The following is a 16,650-nucleotide window of genomic DNA, read 5'->3' on the forward strand; positions in this document are numbered from 1 at the left end:
TTAGCTTTGGAGCTTACTGACCTTTCTGTGATTAACCTTACAATCCTAATGTTCTTTTGACATAATCATCATACAAGTTGTACTGTGTGATGATTACTGTGTATTATCTGTATGATGACTGCAATTTTATTGGCACATTGTAATGTGTTTAGTTAATACCACTCTTTGATTGCCTTTGGGGAGGATTACTAAAGAGTTTTTTGGCTAGGGTAATCCATAACGCGTATTCTTGGTTCTTCAGAATTTTTTTTTTTTTTTTTTTTTTTTTTTTTTGGACAACCTTTTGACAAACTGTAGCAGAAAGCATTCCCCAATCCATCAACTTTATTGACTCTTAGCTAAAAGACGAAATGTGTTGTTGTTGTAACATGATGTTTTTTCTGGTAACTTTTCCTTTCAGGCAATTGTACTTTGCTTTCGATTGCACTTCACAAAAGATAATATCACAAATAACACTGCAGCAGCTACAGTGCGGCAGGTAGTGACTGTCGTGTTTGAGAGAGTGGTTGCTGAAGATGAACGATACAAAGGTGGGCATACTGCTTACTCAGCTTGCTTCTATTTACCTGCTTTTTTGACATATATCAGATGTTTCTCTTTTAGATATTGTGACAGATGTTTCTCTTTCAGATAATAAAGTAGTAAAATGTCTATAGATGTTATAAAAAAGCCACAGACATCATTAATTTTAACTGTCTTTTATACACTTATTTGTATTTAAGGGAGATTAAATCCTTCACCATTATGTCAGTTCAATTCAGTGCAGTAATATATAAAACCTAGATTTTTTTTTCAAGCTGTGAGAGCTAGTCTTCAGGTTAGTACTGTAAAAGGATTTGAGATGAAGGTGTCATTTATAGTGCAGGTACCATAGATTACTGAGTGGGAAATATATGGCAGTAGTAGTTTTGAAGAGAACATTGGAAAACAGTGCTTGGTATTGATGATCTTTAGTAGTCAACCTAATGTTTGTTTTTATAGACATGATAAGTTGGAGAAGAATTGCCTGGCCATTTTCACAGAATATTCCTGTATGAACACTTGTACTTTATATGAGCACATGTTCTTGATTTTTAATAGCTCCTTTGTTCACAAAACTTTGTTTTGTTTGTTTGCACAGATGCTGTTGACCAACCAGCTGCAGTTCAAGGGAATAGTAACAGAAGATCTGTCAGTACACTGAAGCCATGTGCTAAGGATGCATATATGCTTTTTCAGGTAGTTGGGGAGCATATACTTATGTATTGCAGTTAAGACTGGGTACTTCTACATGTCTTTAAGAAATTTCAAGAATTTGCTGTTGGCATATTGGCAGTGTCCTTAACCAGACCCTTGGGCTTTCTTATGCTATTTATTCTAATTGGTGATGACACACTGTATCAGAGGGGAATGATGGGAAAATGATTCCAAGTGACCTTGGAAAATGTTTTACTATAAATCTTAAATAATAGTGAAGAATATGTATCTGCATTAAATTCAAAATTCTTATTTCCCTGAGCCTGTGGTGGGTTTACCCTGGCCAGACTCTCAAGTGCCCACCAAGCTGCTCTACTACTTCCTGTCCCAGCTGGATGGCCAGAGAAAATAAGATGGAAAACAATTCATAGGTTGAGATAAGGTAGTTTACTAAACCAAAAGCAAAAGTTTGCATGTATATGAGCAAAGTGCATCAGCAAGCAATGTTCAGCCACTTCCTGGGAAGCAGAGCTTCAGAATGCATGGCAGTTGCTCCCAAAGGCAAACATTGTAAATAATGAATGCCTCCCTTCCTCTCCCATTTCTTAGGTTCTATAACTGAGGTATGGAATATCTCTTTGGTGAATTTGGGATGACATTTTTTGTGTCCCCTCCCAGGATCTTGCTCAACCCCTTGGTGGCAGTGGGGGGAAATCCTGAGAGACAGCACTGAGGCTGTGCCAGCGCTATTCATATGTAGGCAAAACAGTGGTGTGTTATCAGCCCCTTTCTAGCTACCAATGTGAAGCTCAGCACTGTAAGGACTGCTGTGGGGAAAATTAACTCCATTTCAGCCAGACCCAATACAAAGCAAAATGCTGAAACTGTAGTTCAGTCCTGTTTCTTGTGATTGGTATTGGACATTAAAGGCAAGTATGTAATGAAAAGGAGTAGTTGCATTCATCACACCAATAAAAATCTTCTTAGCAAAGTCACTTTGTGGGTCTTGGGATATTTTTGATGGTAGGTATGAACACATATGCTACAAGGATACTGGCAAAGTTTGAAATGTCTTTTCTATGTTTATAATTTATGTTAAGAAAGTATCTAAAGAAAAATTATGTTGAAATCAGAAAATTACTCACAGAAGAGGAGAGTATGTAGATTTCATTGTGAACTTGGGAAACTTTCTTGGTATGGGACTGTACAGAGAATGTCAACGTGACTGTGTTTCTTTCTAAGGATCTTTGTCAATTAGTTAATGCTGATGCTCCCTACTGGCTCGTGGGTATGACAGAAATGACACGGACATTTGGCCTGGAACTTCTTGAGTCAGTCCTCAATGATTTTCCACAAGTGTTTTTACAAGTGAGTAGTTCTTGGACGGAAAACAGGAAGACTTTTACTCACATAGGTAGTAAAATCTACACTTCATTAAATCCTCTTTAATTTAACAAGAGTATTGTTTTCCTGAAGAGCTTTTTAGCTTTTACATATTTGGGGGCATTTTTAACAGAAAATTTCCCTGTGCTTCTTGAATGTTTTTCAATTCCCAAACACTTTATTTATATTTATGTTTTATTTATGTTTATACATTTTGTAGAGCTGCTTGTTTTACTCTGTCTCACTTTTGGTTTTGCTGTTTATATATCCTCTGGAGATGCATTTTCTTATCTTGCCTGATTTATGACAGCTCTGTAACTAAATTTGTGGACTTGTTATTTCTACAAAAACATTAACCTCACCCCACTTGTAAAGTAAGAATCAAGACTGTGAATTGCATCTATCTACTGCATATAAATGCACCTTGATCCTGTAGTAATGTGTTTTACTAGCCGACAATAGGTAAATTAAAGAATTTTTTCTATTTATAGGTAATATATTAGCAGCCTGTTTCAACCTGTGAAATACAAGAAGGGTGCATGGCATGAACCTGACCATTGTAATTTTATGATTTTTGGTAGCTTTACAATGGTGTCTGCAGTTTGCCTTCTTTTTTCCTGATTGTAATTTATACCAAGCTTTACATAATTTCAGACTGCTTGATCATAACTACAAATGTAAATAAGATGCATAATCAGAGTTACTGGTAGCAATTAAGGAATATCTACATATAATTTTTTGTTTTCCTTTTCAGCATCAGGAATTCAGCTTTCTTCTTAAAGAAAGGGTGTGTCCTCTTGTTATAAAGCTCTTCTCCCCAAATATCAAATTCAGGCAAGGTTCCACCACCTCATCTTCCCCAGCACCAGTGGAAAAACCATACTTTCCCATCTGTATGCGTTTGCTGCGAGTAGTTTCTGTTTTGATTAAACAGTTTTACAGCTTGCTGGTAAGGATACGCTCAGATTTTCTTAATGCAGTTCTGTTTTTCTATGTATATGACAGTGCTGTGATCAGCAGTAGTAGTGATTAGTTCTTGGGAACTGTTGATGTCTACTGAGGGAAGAAAAAGCTAAATACTCTTTTCCTCTTAAGTTTGTTTGTGTTTACATGTATTCTAAATGTATGATTTTGTTTAACATGGACTTGTGTGAATTTCATAGTAGATTAGCTGTTGTATTTTCTCTATTTAACTGTCTTTCAGGATCTGGGAACCTTTTGATCTTCTGTTGTTTGCCTCGCTTTAGATAATGATGATTACTGTGCCTTGCTAATACTTTCTAAGAGGCTTTTGACTTGAGTTGCTAAAGCTGTTGACAGAATGTAGATAAAAACACATGTTCAGCTGTTCTTATCTCCTGAGTTTATTTATATAAATATAAATAAATGTATATTTAGCAAATACCAAAGTTGGGTATTTGCTAAAAAAGATATTTGTCATTTCTCTACTGTAGCAAATGTATGACCTTTATTGGAATGTCTGTGAGGAATTTAACTCCTTCAGTACAATTGCATATGTGATTTTAGCTTGATATTATTCTGAGTAAATAGTCATTCCAGGGATTATTTTTAGATCTTTGCTGTGATAGGATTCCTGAGATGGAAGTTTTTTTCAGAAAATATTTTGTAGGAGGATTTTTCTTTTTATTAATTATTATAAACTGTATATTTTAGGTAACAGAATGTGAAATATTTCTGTCATTGCTGGTTAAGTTTCTGGATGCAGACAAACCACAGTGGCTACGAGCTGTTGCAGTAGAATCTATTCACAGGCTTTGTGTGCAGCCTCAGTTATTAAGGTATTAAATATATTGACTTTTGCTTTTACATAAAGTTTAAGATATATTTTTAATATTTTTCTCTAATGGAAAATGCTTCCTGAAACATTGCAAATGTATGGAAACTTAAATGCAATAAGCTCTTCGTGATAATTTTCCGTAATGTTTTAGGGCAATGCTTATTATCCAGGAAGGGCTGAATTATAGTTATTTGAGTATGTCTGTGTCATAGCAGTGTCAAAGGAACATTTGCCTAAAAAATCAAATATTATTGTTTACCTAAATATTTGCTGTTAAAATATGCTTTTAGTCTACAATTTAGAATGTGTATAGGGGTGAAGTTGCTGTTAAAATATTCTTTTAGTTACCAGTTAGTCAAACACTTTCTGTTTTATAAAATACCTTTCAGGTCTTTTTGTCAGTCATATGATATGAAGCAACATTCCACTAAAGTTTTCCGTGATATTGTGAATGCACTGGGATCCTTTATCCAGTCTCTATTTCTTGTACCAAGCACGGGGAACACATCAGCAACTCCAAACCAAACTGGTAAATCTTTATTTTAATTTTATTTTCCCATCATTTTCTTGTAATAATGAATTCTGTTTTGATTCAGCTCTGGTACAGCTCTCTACTTCTGTGTTTATTTTGGTGAAAAGCTAGCTTGAGATGAACTAGTGTTCTCAGCTCTGGTACAGCAGGGGATTTTATCTACCTATATTATGGTGAAGGCATAGACAGTCAGCAGAGCAGTGCTCCTGCCTTGATTCCTGTTTCTACAGTGACCAGGTTCCTTGTTTCACAACTTTTCAGAGGTAGATTCCAAAAGAGTTATTTCTAATTTCTGACTATAAAAAATGTGTCTGATTTCTGTCTCCTTGTGCAGGGATGTAATTTATGACAGTGTGCAATTTAAGTAGTAAGACAGTGTGTTTGTAGGAGGCAATCACTAATTCTTCTGGATGTTCAAGGCCAAAACTGTAGTGAGGGAGCCAAGAGGCAGAATGAAAGATGTGTATTTCACAAATGGTCTCTGACTTTTATGTAAGCTGTAATCATACACATGTTGAAAAGACTTGATTGTCCTTTCTTGCAGCCAGGGTTTTGGCATTTCACTAGATATATTTGCATTTTATGAAGAAGAAATCCTGTTAATGACTTTGCGGGTGTTTATATCCCAAGTTAAGGCTCCCTGTTTCTTCCCGTATTTCTGGAAGCAGAGTCCTCAGCAACAAACAATGTAAAAATAGTTTGTGAGGGTGTCTTCTTAAAAGACATAAAAGCCAGATAATAAGTGTAATTATTGTATTATCATATCTACTATTAAATTAAGAAACATTGAAAAGTTTCGGTTTAGATTCACACCTTTCATTGTTTACCAATGAAATTGGGATCCTGTGCTGGAGTTAGCAGTGATAGCATGAGGAAATTGGTGTCAGTGTCTGTTGTTGAGTAGCTGTCTATACAGCAGCTGATAGAACATTTCTATCAGTATTATTTCTAGGTTAGCTTAATTATCGTAAAGTAAATCAGAAAACCACTTTTCACCACGTAACATGCACATATGAGAAGCCATTCTGTACTATTCATTCTAAAAACCTAAATTTTGCCTCAAGTAAAACAGCGCTGCAGTAGGGTCATACCTCTAGCGTTGTTCCTATTTCTCTGGATAATTATTTCAGTTTGTTTCCTTTTTTCCTTTTCTTTCTGTCTGAGTGCTTCTCATGTCACTTTCTCATGCATTTCTTTTTATACATTATTTTCCTCCTGTGGCTGTATTGGACATGCAAAGAGTAGATCAATGCAATGTAATTCTCAAACTGAGTCTTCTGATTATAACAACAGTCCCTTCATAGCAGGCTGTCTTTTGCAATCATAGAATGGCTTCTGTTGGAAGAGACCTTCAAGGTGATCTAGTTCCAGCTCCCTGGCCATGGGCAGGGACACCTTCCAACAGACTAGGATGCTCGAAGCATTATCCAGTCTGGATTTGGACATTTACACTCCTTATAGACTTGATTTTTGAGCTTCAGTCTTGCAGCAGGCTACCTGTTTCCTAGAAGTTGGAAGCTGCATCTCCTGAAGTTCTGTGTCATTTTTATTATACTAGGCAATGTTACCATCCACTTTAATGAGTTAGATTAAGACAAAAATAATCACATGTGTCTGACTGCACAGTGTGATCATAGAAAACTACAGCAATGTAACTGTGTTAGTGGCAGTGTTTGGTTAACCATGTGTTTAGCAGAATATTTCTTGTTTCAGTCTGTTAAGTGTTACTGTCTTAAAGTGTACACATAAGCTTCTGTGTATTCATATTGCCTAAGTTAGGAGTTTATTGCCTAGCTTACTCTCCACGTATTAAAAGCAAGCACACCAAAATGGCAGTTGCACTGTGAGTCGCTATCCTGGAGACCCTGCTATCTCTCCTCATTGTCTCTTAGCAAGAATCTGAACTTGTGGGACCTATTCTTAGTAAGTAGAGAGGTCCCTCTCTATGTAGGAAGTGTATATATACAGACTTCCTTGTTCTTTTAGCTACTTTTTTTTTTCTTCCTCACTTGGGAACAAAGTTTGTCCCTTCCTAGCTGTTGGTTAGCACATTGTCACATCTTCCGTGATGGGGTTTGTTTTATTCTACCTTGGCATGGAACAGATTCAAATGTTGCCATTCTCTTTGACTTTCTTCTTGTGGTTTTTGCATTTCTGAAATCTTGGAAGTTTGTTATTGAAATAATTAAACTTTCTAGCTACTGAGTTCTTAATACAATTATGTAAATAATCCTTAACTTTCAAGTATCTGTCAGACTCTTCACTAAAATATACATTGTTGCATCAAGACTGTGTAAGTTTGATTCATTCACTGAATGTTGTCGATGTTGCTGTACCTTTCCTGGAAGCACTACATTCTGACTGGACATTAGGCAGCTGGCATCCATGAACTGCACAAAAGATTATATTTTAGACAGCAGAGGGAGCTCAGAAATAGATTTTAGTGTTATTGTTGATTTTTGTTGTTGAACTGGGTGTCTTCAGATTAACCCTGGTGTCTCAAAAATTAAATATAGAAAAAGAAAAAGGATGTTTGTTGATCACAAATATAAGATTGGTTGGTTTTATCACTTTGTTTTTGTGAACAGGAAGCAATGCATCAGGGAATACTGGCTCAGCACAAACTAATCCAGGAGTGCTTGGAATGGGTGGAGGTGCAACTGTATTACCTGCCTTTGAGTACAGAGGTACTTGGATACCCATCCTGAATGTAACAGTACAAGGCAGTGCTAAAGCTACATAGTGAGTACCTCTATCTTTTTGAAAATGTATGTAACAAGTATTTTTTATTTTAAATTTGATAACGTAAATGTTTGGTTTTTTTTTTTTTTTTACTAGTGAATATAGAGGTTTTTGTTTCACTGGCATTGAAGTCTATTAGGAATTTTCTCTTTGTTGGTGCCATGAGGTGTTCTGGTCTTTTTGCTGTTTTTTCTGCATGCCCTGGATTCTGATTGGAATGTCCCCTATGATTTTAGCATCAGTTGGATTTTGTTTTCCTACCATATTACGTGTATTAACTCTTCACTTTTAAGCCTCCCTATAGTACATAACAATTTTGAAATACCTGTTGCTGCATTTTGTAATGGCAAACACAAAGGGCATTAAGCAAACAGGATATCAGTGGGAATGAAAAATAGCTTTCTCACACCACCTTTACTGTATTTACTGTTTTTGTTGAGCAGGATATTGTGGTAGATGCCAGTCTGGTTGTATTTCAAGCAATATATTGACCTATATACCAAGGCTAGATTCTGAATGCTCCTTGGAATGGCAGATTGTCATGACTTTGTACAATGGAGATGGTGTTATCAGTTTAAAGCTGCAAATACTATGTTACTTTTTAAATAGTGCAATTTTTTTCATGTCAGTCATGACCATTGAGGGACAAGCATTTCCAAACCTGAAGTTATTTGTACCACCATAAAATTTTGGCATACTAAAATTCAGTGAAATCTGCAAATAGACTGGATCTCAATATTTTTAGGGTAAGAACTCCTTTATCTGCCTTTGACATGCAGAAGAAAAAAAATCATCCTCAGATTTCAATAGTTAATGTGTATGTGTTGACTTTTTATTCTAGCAGTGGACATAAATGTTGTTTTAGTTTACCTGCTAGTTCTCAGGGAATACAGATTTTTAATTCCACTTTTCTTCCTTTTCTTTTTTCTTGCTATCTATTCTTAACTGGATCCAGAACCTTTCAGCCACCATCATAGTCTCCTCTTCTGCTCTAAACTTGTTTGTGTTTTACCTTTGGACGCCTCAAGTGACTATGATTTTCTCTGCATGATTTTTGCTTTTTTTTTCTTCTGTATAAGATTACAGAGTTGTCGCAAGCATTTCACAGCAGGATTTTTTCTCCTATCTTGTGCTTTTGTCAGTAGTCCCTCTGTATAAGGAGGTGACTTGCTGTAATGTGTCGCATCCTAGCACCAGTTCTCTTCTGCTGCCATTAGATTTTCTAACAATGGCCATGTCTCATACTTTTGTGCAAGTTTCTTCACAGGCCACTATGCCTTGTCTTCCCCTTTACTTAAGGAATTAAATATTTTTAAGAGTAATAGACAAAACTGTTTAAGACTTTACACAACCATTGTTGTGTAATAGTAACAACTTATATAATTAATTCAGTAGTTAGCATTCTCTATCTTCAAGGTAAAAGGATGTGACCTCTATCTCACAAATATATTGTGACTAAAACTCACTAATAATTTTAATTAGACCGGTATATATAGTCACACTTACTTATATAGAGGATGAAATGCTGACCATTTGATTTAGCTGTAGTTCCTGCTCCCCCAGATATGAGGCAACTACCTTTAGGAAATTAGAGGTAATAACTGAAGTGTGGCATGTTTGGGAGAAGGAAAAATTTTTGTGCAGACTAGAGTATAAAAGTATCTTTGGTATATTTTAGCTGGAATATGTAGCTTTTTATAAAGTAATTTGTAGAGTAAAAAATGATGAAATAATGATTCTTGGGGTAGCAGGTAGTTTTTGTAACCAACTTTCTCTACTTGTAGAGATGCTGCTATGTCAGCTACAATTTCTGTTGGATTTGTAACTCAGTAGTTCTTTATGTGCTTTTAAAGTAAAAGATGGAGAAGTGGCAATGAGACTGCTATTCCAGCATAGTGATGTTTTAATTGCATGCTTTTCAGCAGTGAATCATGTAGACATATCCTCTTTATACAAATAACTTCCATTGTTTACCTGTGCATGTAGGTGATAAGCATTTGGCCATGTAATATCTAGCTATGGACAGGCTTTTCTACTCAATTGGACTCAAAGATAATGATAATAGAATATCTGGCTTGTCCTTGAATTGTTATAACTATGTTCATGCTGTCATGACTTCCTGATGTATTTCCTCTGTTGTTCCTAGATATTTGTATTCTTCTGAATAAGCTCTGTTGCAGTGGCTTTAAGTAAAATAATACTGCAAGTAGAATTATTCATGATGTTTGCTTATGTGTGTTAGTGTATTTTTAGAAATCTTTTTTGCAGATCTGTACTCAGGGTTAGTACCCTTTTGGTTGCTGTCTTTAGTAATTCATTTACTTTTTTACTTAATGACTTAAAGACTTTTTTCTTGCATTGCAATAAATCTTGAAGGATTGTCTTTGGGACCTGTTAGTACTTAGCATTCATTTGGAATCTTGTTTTTTATTATTGTTTTTAAAAACAGTATTATTGATACACCCTTGTCATGTTTTCAATTTTTTAGTTTGGAGATGCTGGACAAAGTTGAGCCACCTACAATTCCTGAGGGCTATGCAATGTCAGTGGCATTTCACTGTTTGCTGGATCTTGTCCGTGGTATCACTACCATGATCGAAGGAGAGTTGGGAGAGGCAGAAACTGTCATTCAAACCACAACAGAGACAACTTCATTACCAGCACAGTCTTCAGAGCAAGATTTGCAGTCTCTTTCTGACCAATCAGAGAAAGAACTAGGTATTTGAAAATGCAAAAACTGTTACAACAGTTTTACAGAAAACAGATTTTAAAAGTTCATGCTCTTTGCTTAAATTTATTGTTTCTTATTTATATATAAAAACTTTCAATGAAGTATGTTTTTTAATGGAACAGCAATTCCATTTAAAAAAATATTTGACTTAGTGTTAAGCCAAAAGCACAACACTGAGATATAAGGTCACAAGAGACAACCTCACTGATATAAATGGAGTTACGACCACATTAAAAGAAAAATACAGTAACAAGATAAAAGGAATATTTTAATGGAGAAATTTTTAGTAAGATTGCAGTATATAGAGAAGAATTTCTTTAAAGGCAGAACTGCTGTGAAGCGAGGATTGTCCCTGTGGAAGATATGATGAGTCTGTATGAGGCAGTCTGTATGTACAGACAGATTTGTAAGGCACCGGGGCTGCCGAAGACAGGACCGGGGGAAGCAGAGGGCTTGTCCCGGGCGCGGCCTCGGGAGCGAGCGCTCTCCGCGGTGCTGCGGGGCGCCGGCTCCGCCCCGCCCGGGGGCTTGCTGTGGCCCCGGCGAGAGGGAAGTGTGCAAATGGGCTGGGCAGATAGCCCTTTGCTAGACCAGTATCCTTTTCCCTATTAAACGAAAGAAACAAAAAAGTTATGGAGAATTATAGATACCATGGCAGAGTATTTTTACTTCACTGCAAAATTCCAGTGAGTTACTTGTTCCATATTTTTGCACTTCTGAATGTTTATTTTTATAGACAAATATCAAAAATTATTATATATACCATGGTAAGTTGGAAAAATAATTGCCTGGTGATTTTTTTTCTACCTCAGAAATGTTATTTTGAATGCAAGCTGTTAAAATAATACCAGCGTGTGTTTCTGTATGTGCAGATATCTGACTGTGTAAACATACATACAAAAACACACTTCCAAAGATGCCATAACAAGCGTTTTGTTTATGATACAATTGAAAGTTATTAAGGGAACCACTGCTGTAAAAATGTTTATATCTTCCTTTTAAGTTAGCAGAGCTGTCTGGGAAGAAATGGTGAACGCTTGTTGGTGTGGTCTTCTCGCTGCTCTATCCCTTCTACTTGATGCAAGGTATCTGGTCTTTCATTTCTCTTGATTTTTCTAAGTTGATATTCCAAGCTATATTTTGAACTGATTTTTGATAATAGTCATATGGACAGTTGTGAGCAGAAGTTCTGTTCATGGCATCTGAGCAGTCAGGTTTGTGGCTTAGACTGAGTAAATGACACAAATTCTCCAGAAGTACAACATCAATCTTTAACGTATTTCAATACAGAACAATTAACTGCATTTTCAAAGGGTTTCATTTAAACTGTTTAAATTATCTTTATTTCTTTTTACTTTGCTTGCATGTTTCAACATATTGAAGTGATTCCAGGTCCTGATTACTGCAAGTAAGAGACTAAGTAATGTCTTGGTACTTGTTAGTACTATCTAATCTTTAAAGTGGAAAAGCTTTTTAGTAGGAAATTTCTGTGGTAAATTAATTGGCTCCTTCAAAGAGCCTTTTGTAATCAAACACCATTTTCTGAAAATAGTTTTAAATATATTTTCATAGTCTCATTTACCAAGTCACTGAGAAGTAAAGTCAAATTTTGTAGGAAGTGGTTCTGAAGAATTTTTTTGATTGGTTATGCTTGTTCTTCAATACTTATAGTGTTAATGAGTTTTAAGTATATGTTCTTATGGCTTTCAGTTTTGGTTAGCTGCCTGCTTCTGTGCTCTGTATTAATTCTTGCTGAACAATGTGTTCTCTTTCAGCACTGATGAAGCTGCCACTGAAAATATTCTAAAAGCAGAATTGACCATGGCTGCACTTTGTGGAAGACTGGGTCTTGTAACATCAAGAGATGCCTTTATCACTGCCATTTGCAAAGGATCCTTGCCTCCTCACTATGCCCTTACTGTATTAAACAGCACAACTGCAGCTCTGTCCAGCAAATGTAAATATATAAATTTTTCTTAATTGTGTTTCTTCATATTGTCCTCTAAACCAAATTTTTTTCAGGATGTGATTCCAAAGACACACAGCTGTAGTATTTGGCTATATTAAAGTAAGTTAGAATCCTCAGACAGCACCTAGATCACCTGCTTTCCAGAACTAGTCTTGCAGCATTTGCTGGCTGTCATTCTAAAATTCATCAACTTAATATCATCAGCCTAAAATTTCCTGAAAGATTCACATATGTCAAAAGTTCAGATTCTGAGATTTGTCTACCATGGTAAAGGTCTGCTAGGATCTGTGATTAAGGCAAAATCTGAAAAAGTCTCTGGGCAACTTGAATTCTAAAGCTTTGGCTAGAACATCCTGCATTTGTGATGTACTGCAATGTTATCTACAATTGTCTAGTGATGGTAATACTTATGCATAAGTGGAAGATATACATTCTGGGCTCTCTTCAGCCTACAAAAAGTTGAATCAATCTGTCCTACATCTTGAGAGAATGTTGTAATTTATAATATATGCTGGTTTAGGATATACTCTGTTTCTGACTTTGAAAGTGAATTACTACTTACTAAGAAAAGCTACTACCTGAAAAATATACAGATGAATCTAACATTAGAGCTCTTAATATAAAGCCAAAATATCTTCAGGAACAAGGACCCCTACTTCAGTCCAGTGTACCAGCTAAGCATATTATTAGATTGTAATTCTGTTAAGAAGTGCACATGACTGAACTAAACAGATATCATAAAAACAAATCGGGGAACATCAGTTATTTTGTGTAGGTTGCTCTTCTTTTTACAACTGAGTTATAAAATTGGTGTCCTGGAGTCCCATATTGGAAAAATGTCATGATACAACATCAATGGCACCATCATTTTCTGAGTGCACTGGTAGAATGGTAGCAGAGTTACACACAATTACTATCAGCACACAAATACCATTTACACACAATTACTATCAAAAACTGAACTGAGACACTCTAATGCTTGCATCTTAGGCATAAATATTTCAGTCTTGACATAAAATATATAAATGTATCGCAAGCAACGTCTAGTAGTAGAAACAGGGAATAATTGCTGGACCCTTAACACTCTAGGACACTAACACCGTAATCTAAATATAGCCAAAGGTCTCAAAGTGGAGTATGTTAAAGCTAACACTGCTGAAAAAATTTCCCTGGAGTCTCTTTGCCAGAGTCAGTTCTTACTACAAGTAAGAACTGGATTTTAAATTCAGGTTTTTTTTTTCCTTCTCTTTTCAATTTTCTTCCAGCATATTCCATTCAGGGGCAGAATGTTCAAATGATTAGTCCCTCAAGTGAGTCTCACCAGCAAGTTGTAGCAGTAGGGCAACCCTTAGCTCTTCAGCCACAGGGAACAGTTATGGTAAGTACAACTTGTAAGTGATCTTACTTTGCTTAACTATTTCTTGCATCTCAGTGTGTCTCAAAACTAAGCTACAGATGCATAGCATTCTTACAAATAATGGTGAGCTGAACTATGATCCTAAGGCTTTAATTTGGAGCAGCCCTGGACAGTAAAGTTATCTAATTGCAAAGAATTCTTACTCTTGGTTTTTTTCTGAATTCTAACTCAGAAGTTCTTATCCATTCCATTTGGAAAACTCTAGATCTCAGCCGTGTTGTGCATGTGTGAAGGTGCCCTTAAGATGGACTGATTTTGTGGAGATGATGCAATTAAGCTGGAGTGCTTGAACTTGTGTCGGGTAATAATGTGAAACTGCGGGGAGAGGACAGTGATCAAATCATAGAATCACAGGATGGTTTGGGATGGAAAGGACCTTAAAGATCATCTCATTCCAACCCACTTGCCATGTGCAGGTCCACTAGACCAGCTTGCTCAGAGCCCCAACCAACCTGGCCTTGAACACTGCCAGGGGTGAGGCATCGACTACTTCCCTGGACAGCCCAGTCCATTGACTCACCAGCCTCACAGTAAAGATTTCTTTCCTAATACTGAAACCTGTTCTCTTTCAATTTGAACCCATTCCATCTTGTACTGTCACTACATGCGCTTGTAAATAGTCTTGCCCTGTTTTTCCTGGAAGTTCCTTTCAGTTACTGGAAGGCTGAAATTAGGTTATCCCTAAACCTTCTCTTTACCAGGCTGAACAATCCTAATTTTCCCAGACTTTCGTCATAGGAGGGGTGTTCCACCCCTCTGATCATCTTGGTGGCCCTCCAAGAGATCAGTGTCCTTCCAGTGTTGGAGACCACAGACTGGATGCAGTGCTCAAATACTCATATTCAGTTTCACCAAGATAAACCTGAGAGAAGGAGAGATACTGAGAACTACTGCTCTAAAAATATATATATTCCAGTTGTGCAAACAAAATATAAAGTACTTCAGTAAAAATTGGAAGTTTGCTAGAAACACTATCATTGTGAAATGATAAAAATTGGATGTCTGTTTGGTTGTTGTTTTTTTTTATTCATAGCTGACATCAAAAAATATCCAGTGTATGAGGACATTACTTAACTTAGCTCACTTCCATGGAGCAGTTCTTGGTACATCGTGGCAACTTGTTCTGGCTACCCTTCAGGTAATATTTCCCTCACAGGAAATATTTATGTCTTGCTGTCACGCCTTGGTGTTTTGCTATAATTTGGTTTTCAATTGCTCAGTGAGCAATAGAAGAAGCTTTGAATCTTCTCATGGTGTACTATGAATTGCCTTGACTAAGTACAGTAGCATTTCTCTTGAGTTCTGTTTGTCTGGAAGATTGGTGGCTAGCTTGAGTACAATGCTAATTTCTTCTCTGCCTGAAAAATGATCCTTTTGTATATTTCAGCATCTTGTGTGGATTCTGGGACTGAAGCCTAGTGTTGGGGGTGCACTAAAACCTGGAAGAGCTGTGGAAGGGCCAAGCACAGTAAGCCTGATTTGTCTGTTTTTCAGTTAATGATTATATAGTATTTTCTATTACAATCTGTATTTCTGTCTTTTTTCAAGGTTCTCACTACAGCAGTTATGACTGATCTGCCCTCTATATCCAGCATGATTTCAAAGCTTTTTGAAAACTCACAGTAAGAAACCTTATATTGTAATTAAAATAATATGTGTATCAAACTTGACAGTGTTTTGATAGCAGTTATTTTTCAGGTACCTTGACGATGTGTCTTTACATCACTTAATAAATGCCCTTTGCTCCTTGTCTCTGGAAGCCATGGATATGGCCTATGGAAACAATAAGGTACAAAAAGTGTTATTTTTTTAGATGTTTTGATGAAACTGGCAGAAGACTTGCACATTTATTCTTTAAGCTAACTATTTCTAATACTAAAACCAGTAATAACTTTGATGCTCTAGATTAAAAAATAAAATATGAAGCAGATAATGTCTTGTTTTTAATGGTTCATACAGATACTAGATTCTCTGAACATCCTCACTGCATTCCTGTGCTTTTTAAGGAATGTCATGTGTTTCCATTAATAAGGTTGTAGGTGGATGAAACTTTTAAAAGCCCTTGTAATTTCAGAGGTTAGGGATGCTGAGTAGCACAGTATGTTCTGTGAGATGCTCATTTTCATTTCAATTTTCTCTTCAGGGTACTTCAGGGAAAGCCTGACAATTAAGTATTTAAAAACATTATAAGTCATATTTTACTTGGGAAAACTGTAGTTAGTAATCATATCAGCTTCAGTAAACAACCTTTAGCCCAGAAAGGTTGAAGACCCTGTGATTGGGTAAGATTGAATATATATTCTCCTAGTCATAATCTTATCCCAGAGGAGAGTTTCTGAATGATTGTCCTTAATCTTTTCCACTAGAGATAATTAAGGCAGAGAACATGTTTTATAATATTTTGTTGTTACAGCAACAGAGAATGAATTTAATAAGCAAGTTTGTGCTTAAAATCAGTTGAAAATTAGAGTAAGAAATCAGCAGAAATTAAAAGAGATCATTTCAGTGCAACAGTCATTTTGACTATATGTTGATTTTAGAAAAAGTAAAATTGAATGAAACTTAGCACAAATATTTGAAGATTTATTTGATGAATGGGAAATGTATCATATTCCTGCAGAGCATTTGTGAAGCAAATGAAAGATAAATAATTAGGATACGATGAAACGAAACATTCCAGGTTTTTCCCATGTAATCTGGAGCTGAGAGCTGCAGTGGGGAGAAGGCTGTTTTGCAGAGCGGGCTGGAGCGGGGCCGTGCCGGGGCGCGTTCGTGCGGCGCCCTCGCTGCGCGGGCTGCTGCCCGCTGCTGCCCCCGTGCGGCCGCTGCCGCGCCTGCCGCGGGACCAGCTGCCCCCAGCAAAACGCTCTCGCCTTGTCGGCCGCCTCAGTCATGTGCTCCA

At 36.5% G+C, this 16,650-nt stretch overlaps 1 protein-coding gene across 6 annotated transcripts in view; it reads left to right on the plus strand.

Moving 5' to 3' along the window:
* Positions 1 to 16,650, plus strand: part of MON2 (MON2 regulator of endosome-to-Golgi trafficking) — a 71,426-nt gene that overhangs the window by 18,633 nt on the left and 36,143 nt on the right. For all 6 annotated transcript variants that reach the window (XM_021547424.4, XM_021547426.4, XM_077783491.2 and 3 more), the window contains 15 exons: positions 401 to 530; positions 1,121 to 1,218; positions 2,419 to 2,544; positions 3,314 to 3,508; positions 4,234 to 4,358; positions 4,747 to 4,886; positions 7,478 to 7,631; positions 10,120 to 10,349; positions 11,366 to 11,447; positions 12,138 to 12,319; positions 13,597 to 13,709; positions 14,782 to 14,886; positions 15,136 to 15,216; positions 15,297 to 15,370; positions 15,447 to 15,537. In XM_021547424.4, the coding sequence (XP_021403099.1) occupies positions 401 to 530; positions 1,121 to 1,218; positions 2,419 to 2,544; positions 3,314 to 3,508; positions 4,234 to 4,358; positions 4,747 to 4,886; positions 7,478 to 7,631; positions 10,120 to 10,349; positions 11,366 to 11,447; positions 12,138 to 12,319; positions 13,597 to 13,709; positions 14,782 to 14,886; positions 15,136 to 15,216; positions 15,297 to 15,370; positions 15,447 to 15,537 (1,926 nt within the window). The remainder of the gene's footprint in view (positions 1 to 400; positions 531 to 1,120; positions 1,219 to 2,418; positions 2,545 to 3,313; positions 3,509 to 4,233; positions 4,359 to 4,746; positions 4,887 to 7,477; positions 7,632 to 10,119; positions 10,350 to 11,365; positions 11,448 to 12,137; positions 12,320 to 13,596; positions 13,710 to 14,781; positions 14,887 to 15,135; positions 15,217 to 15,296; positions 15,371 to 15,446; positions 15,538 to 16,650) is intronic.

Source organism: Lonchura striata, chromosome 1A (assembly GCF_050655825.1).
Source record: "Lonchura striata isolate lonStrDom1 chromosome 1A, ASM5065582v1, whole genome shotgun sequence".
Lineage (NCBI taxonomy): Eukaryota > Metazoa > Chordata > Aves > Passeriformes > Estrildidae > Lonchura > Lonchura striata.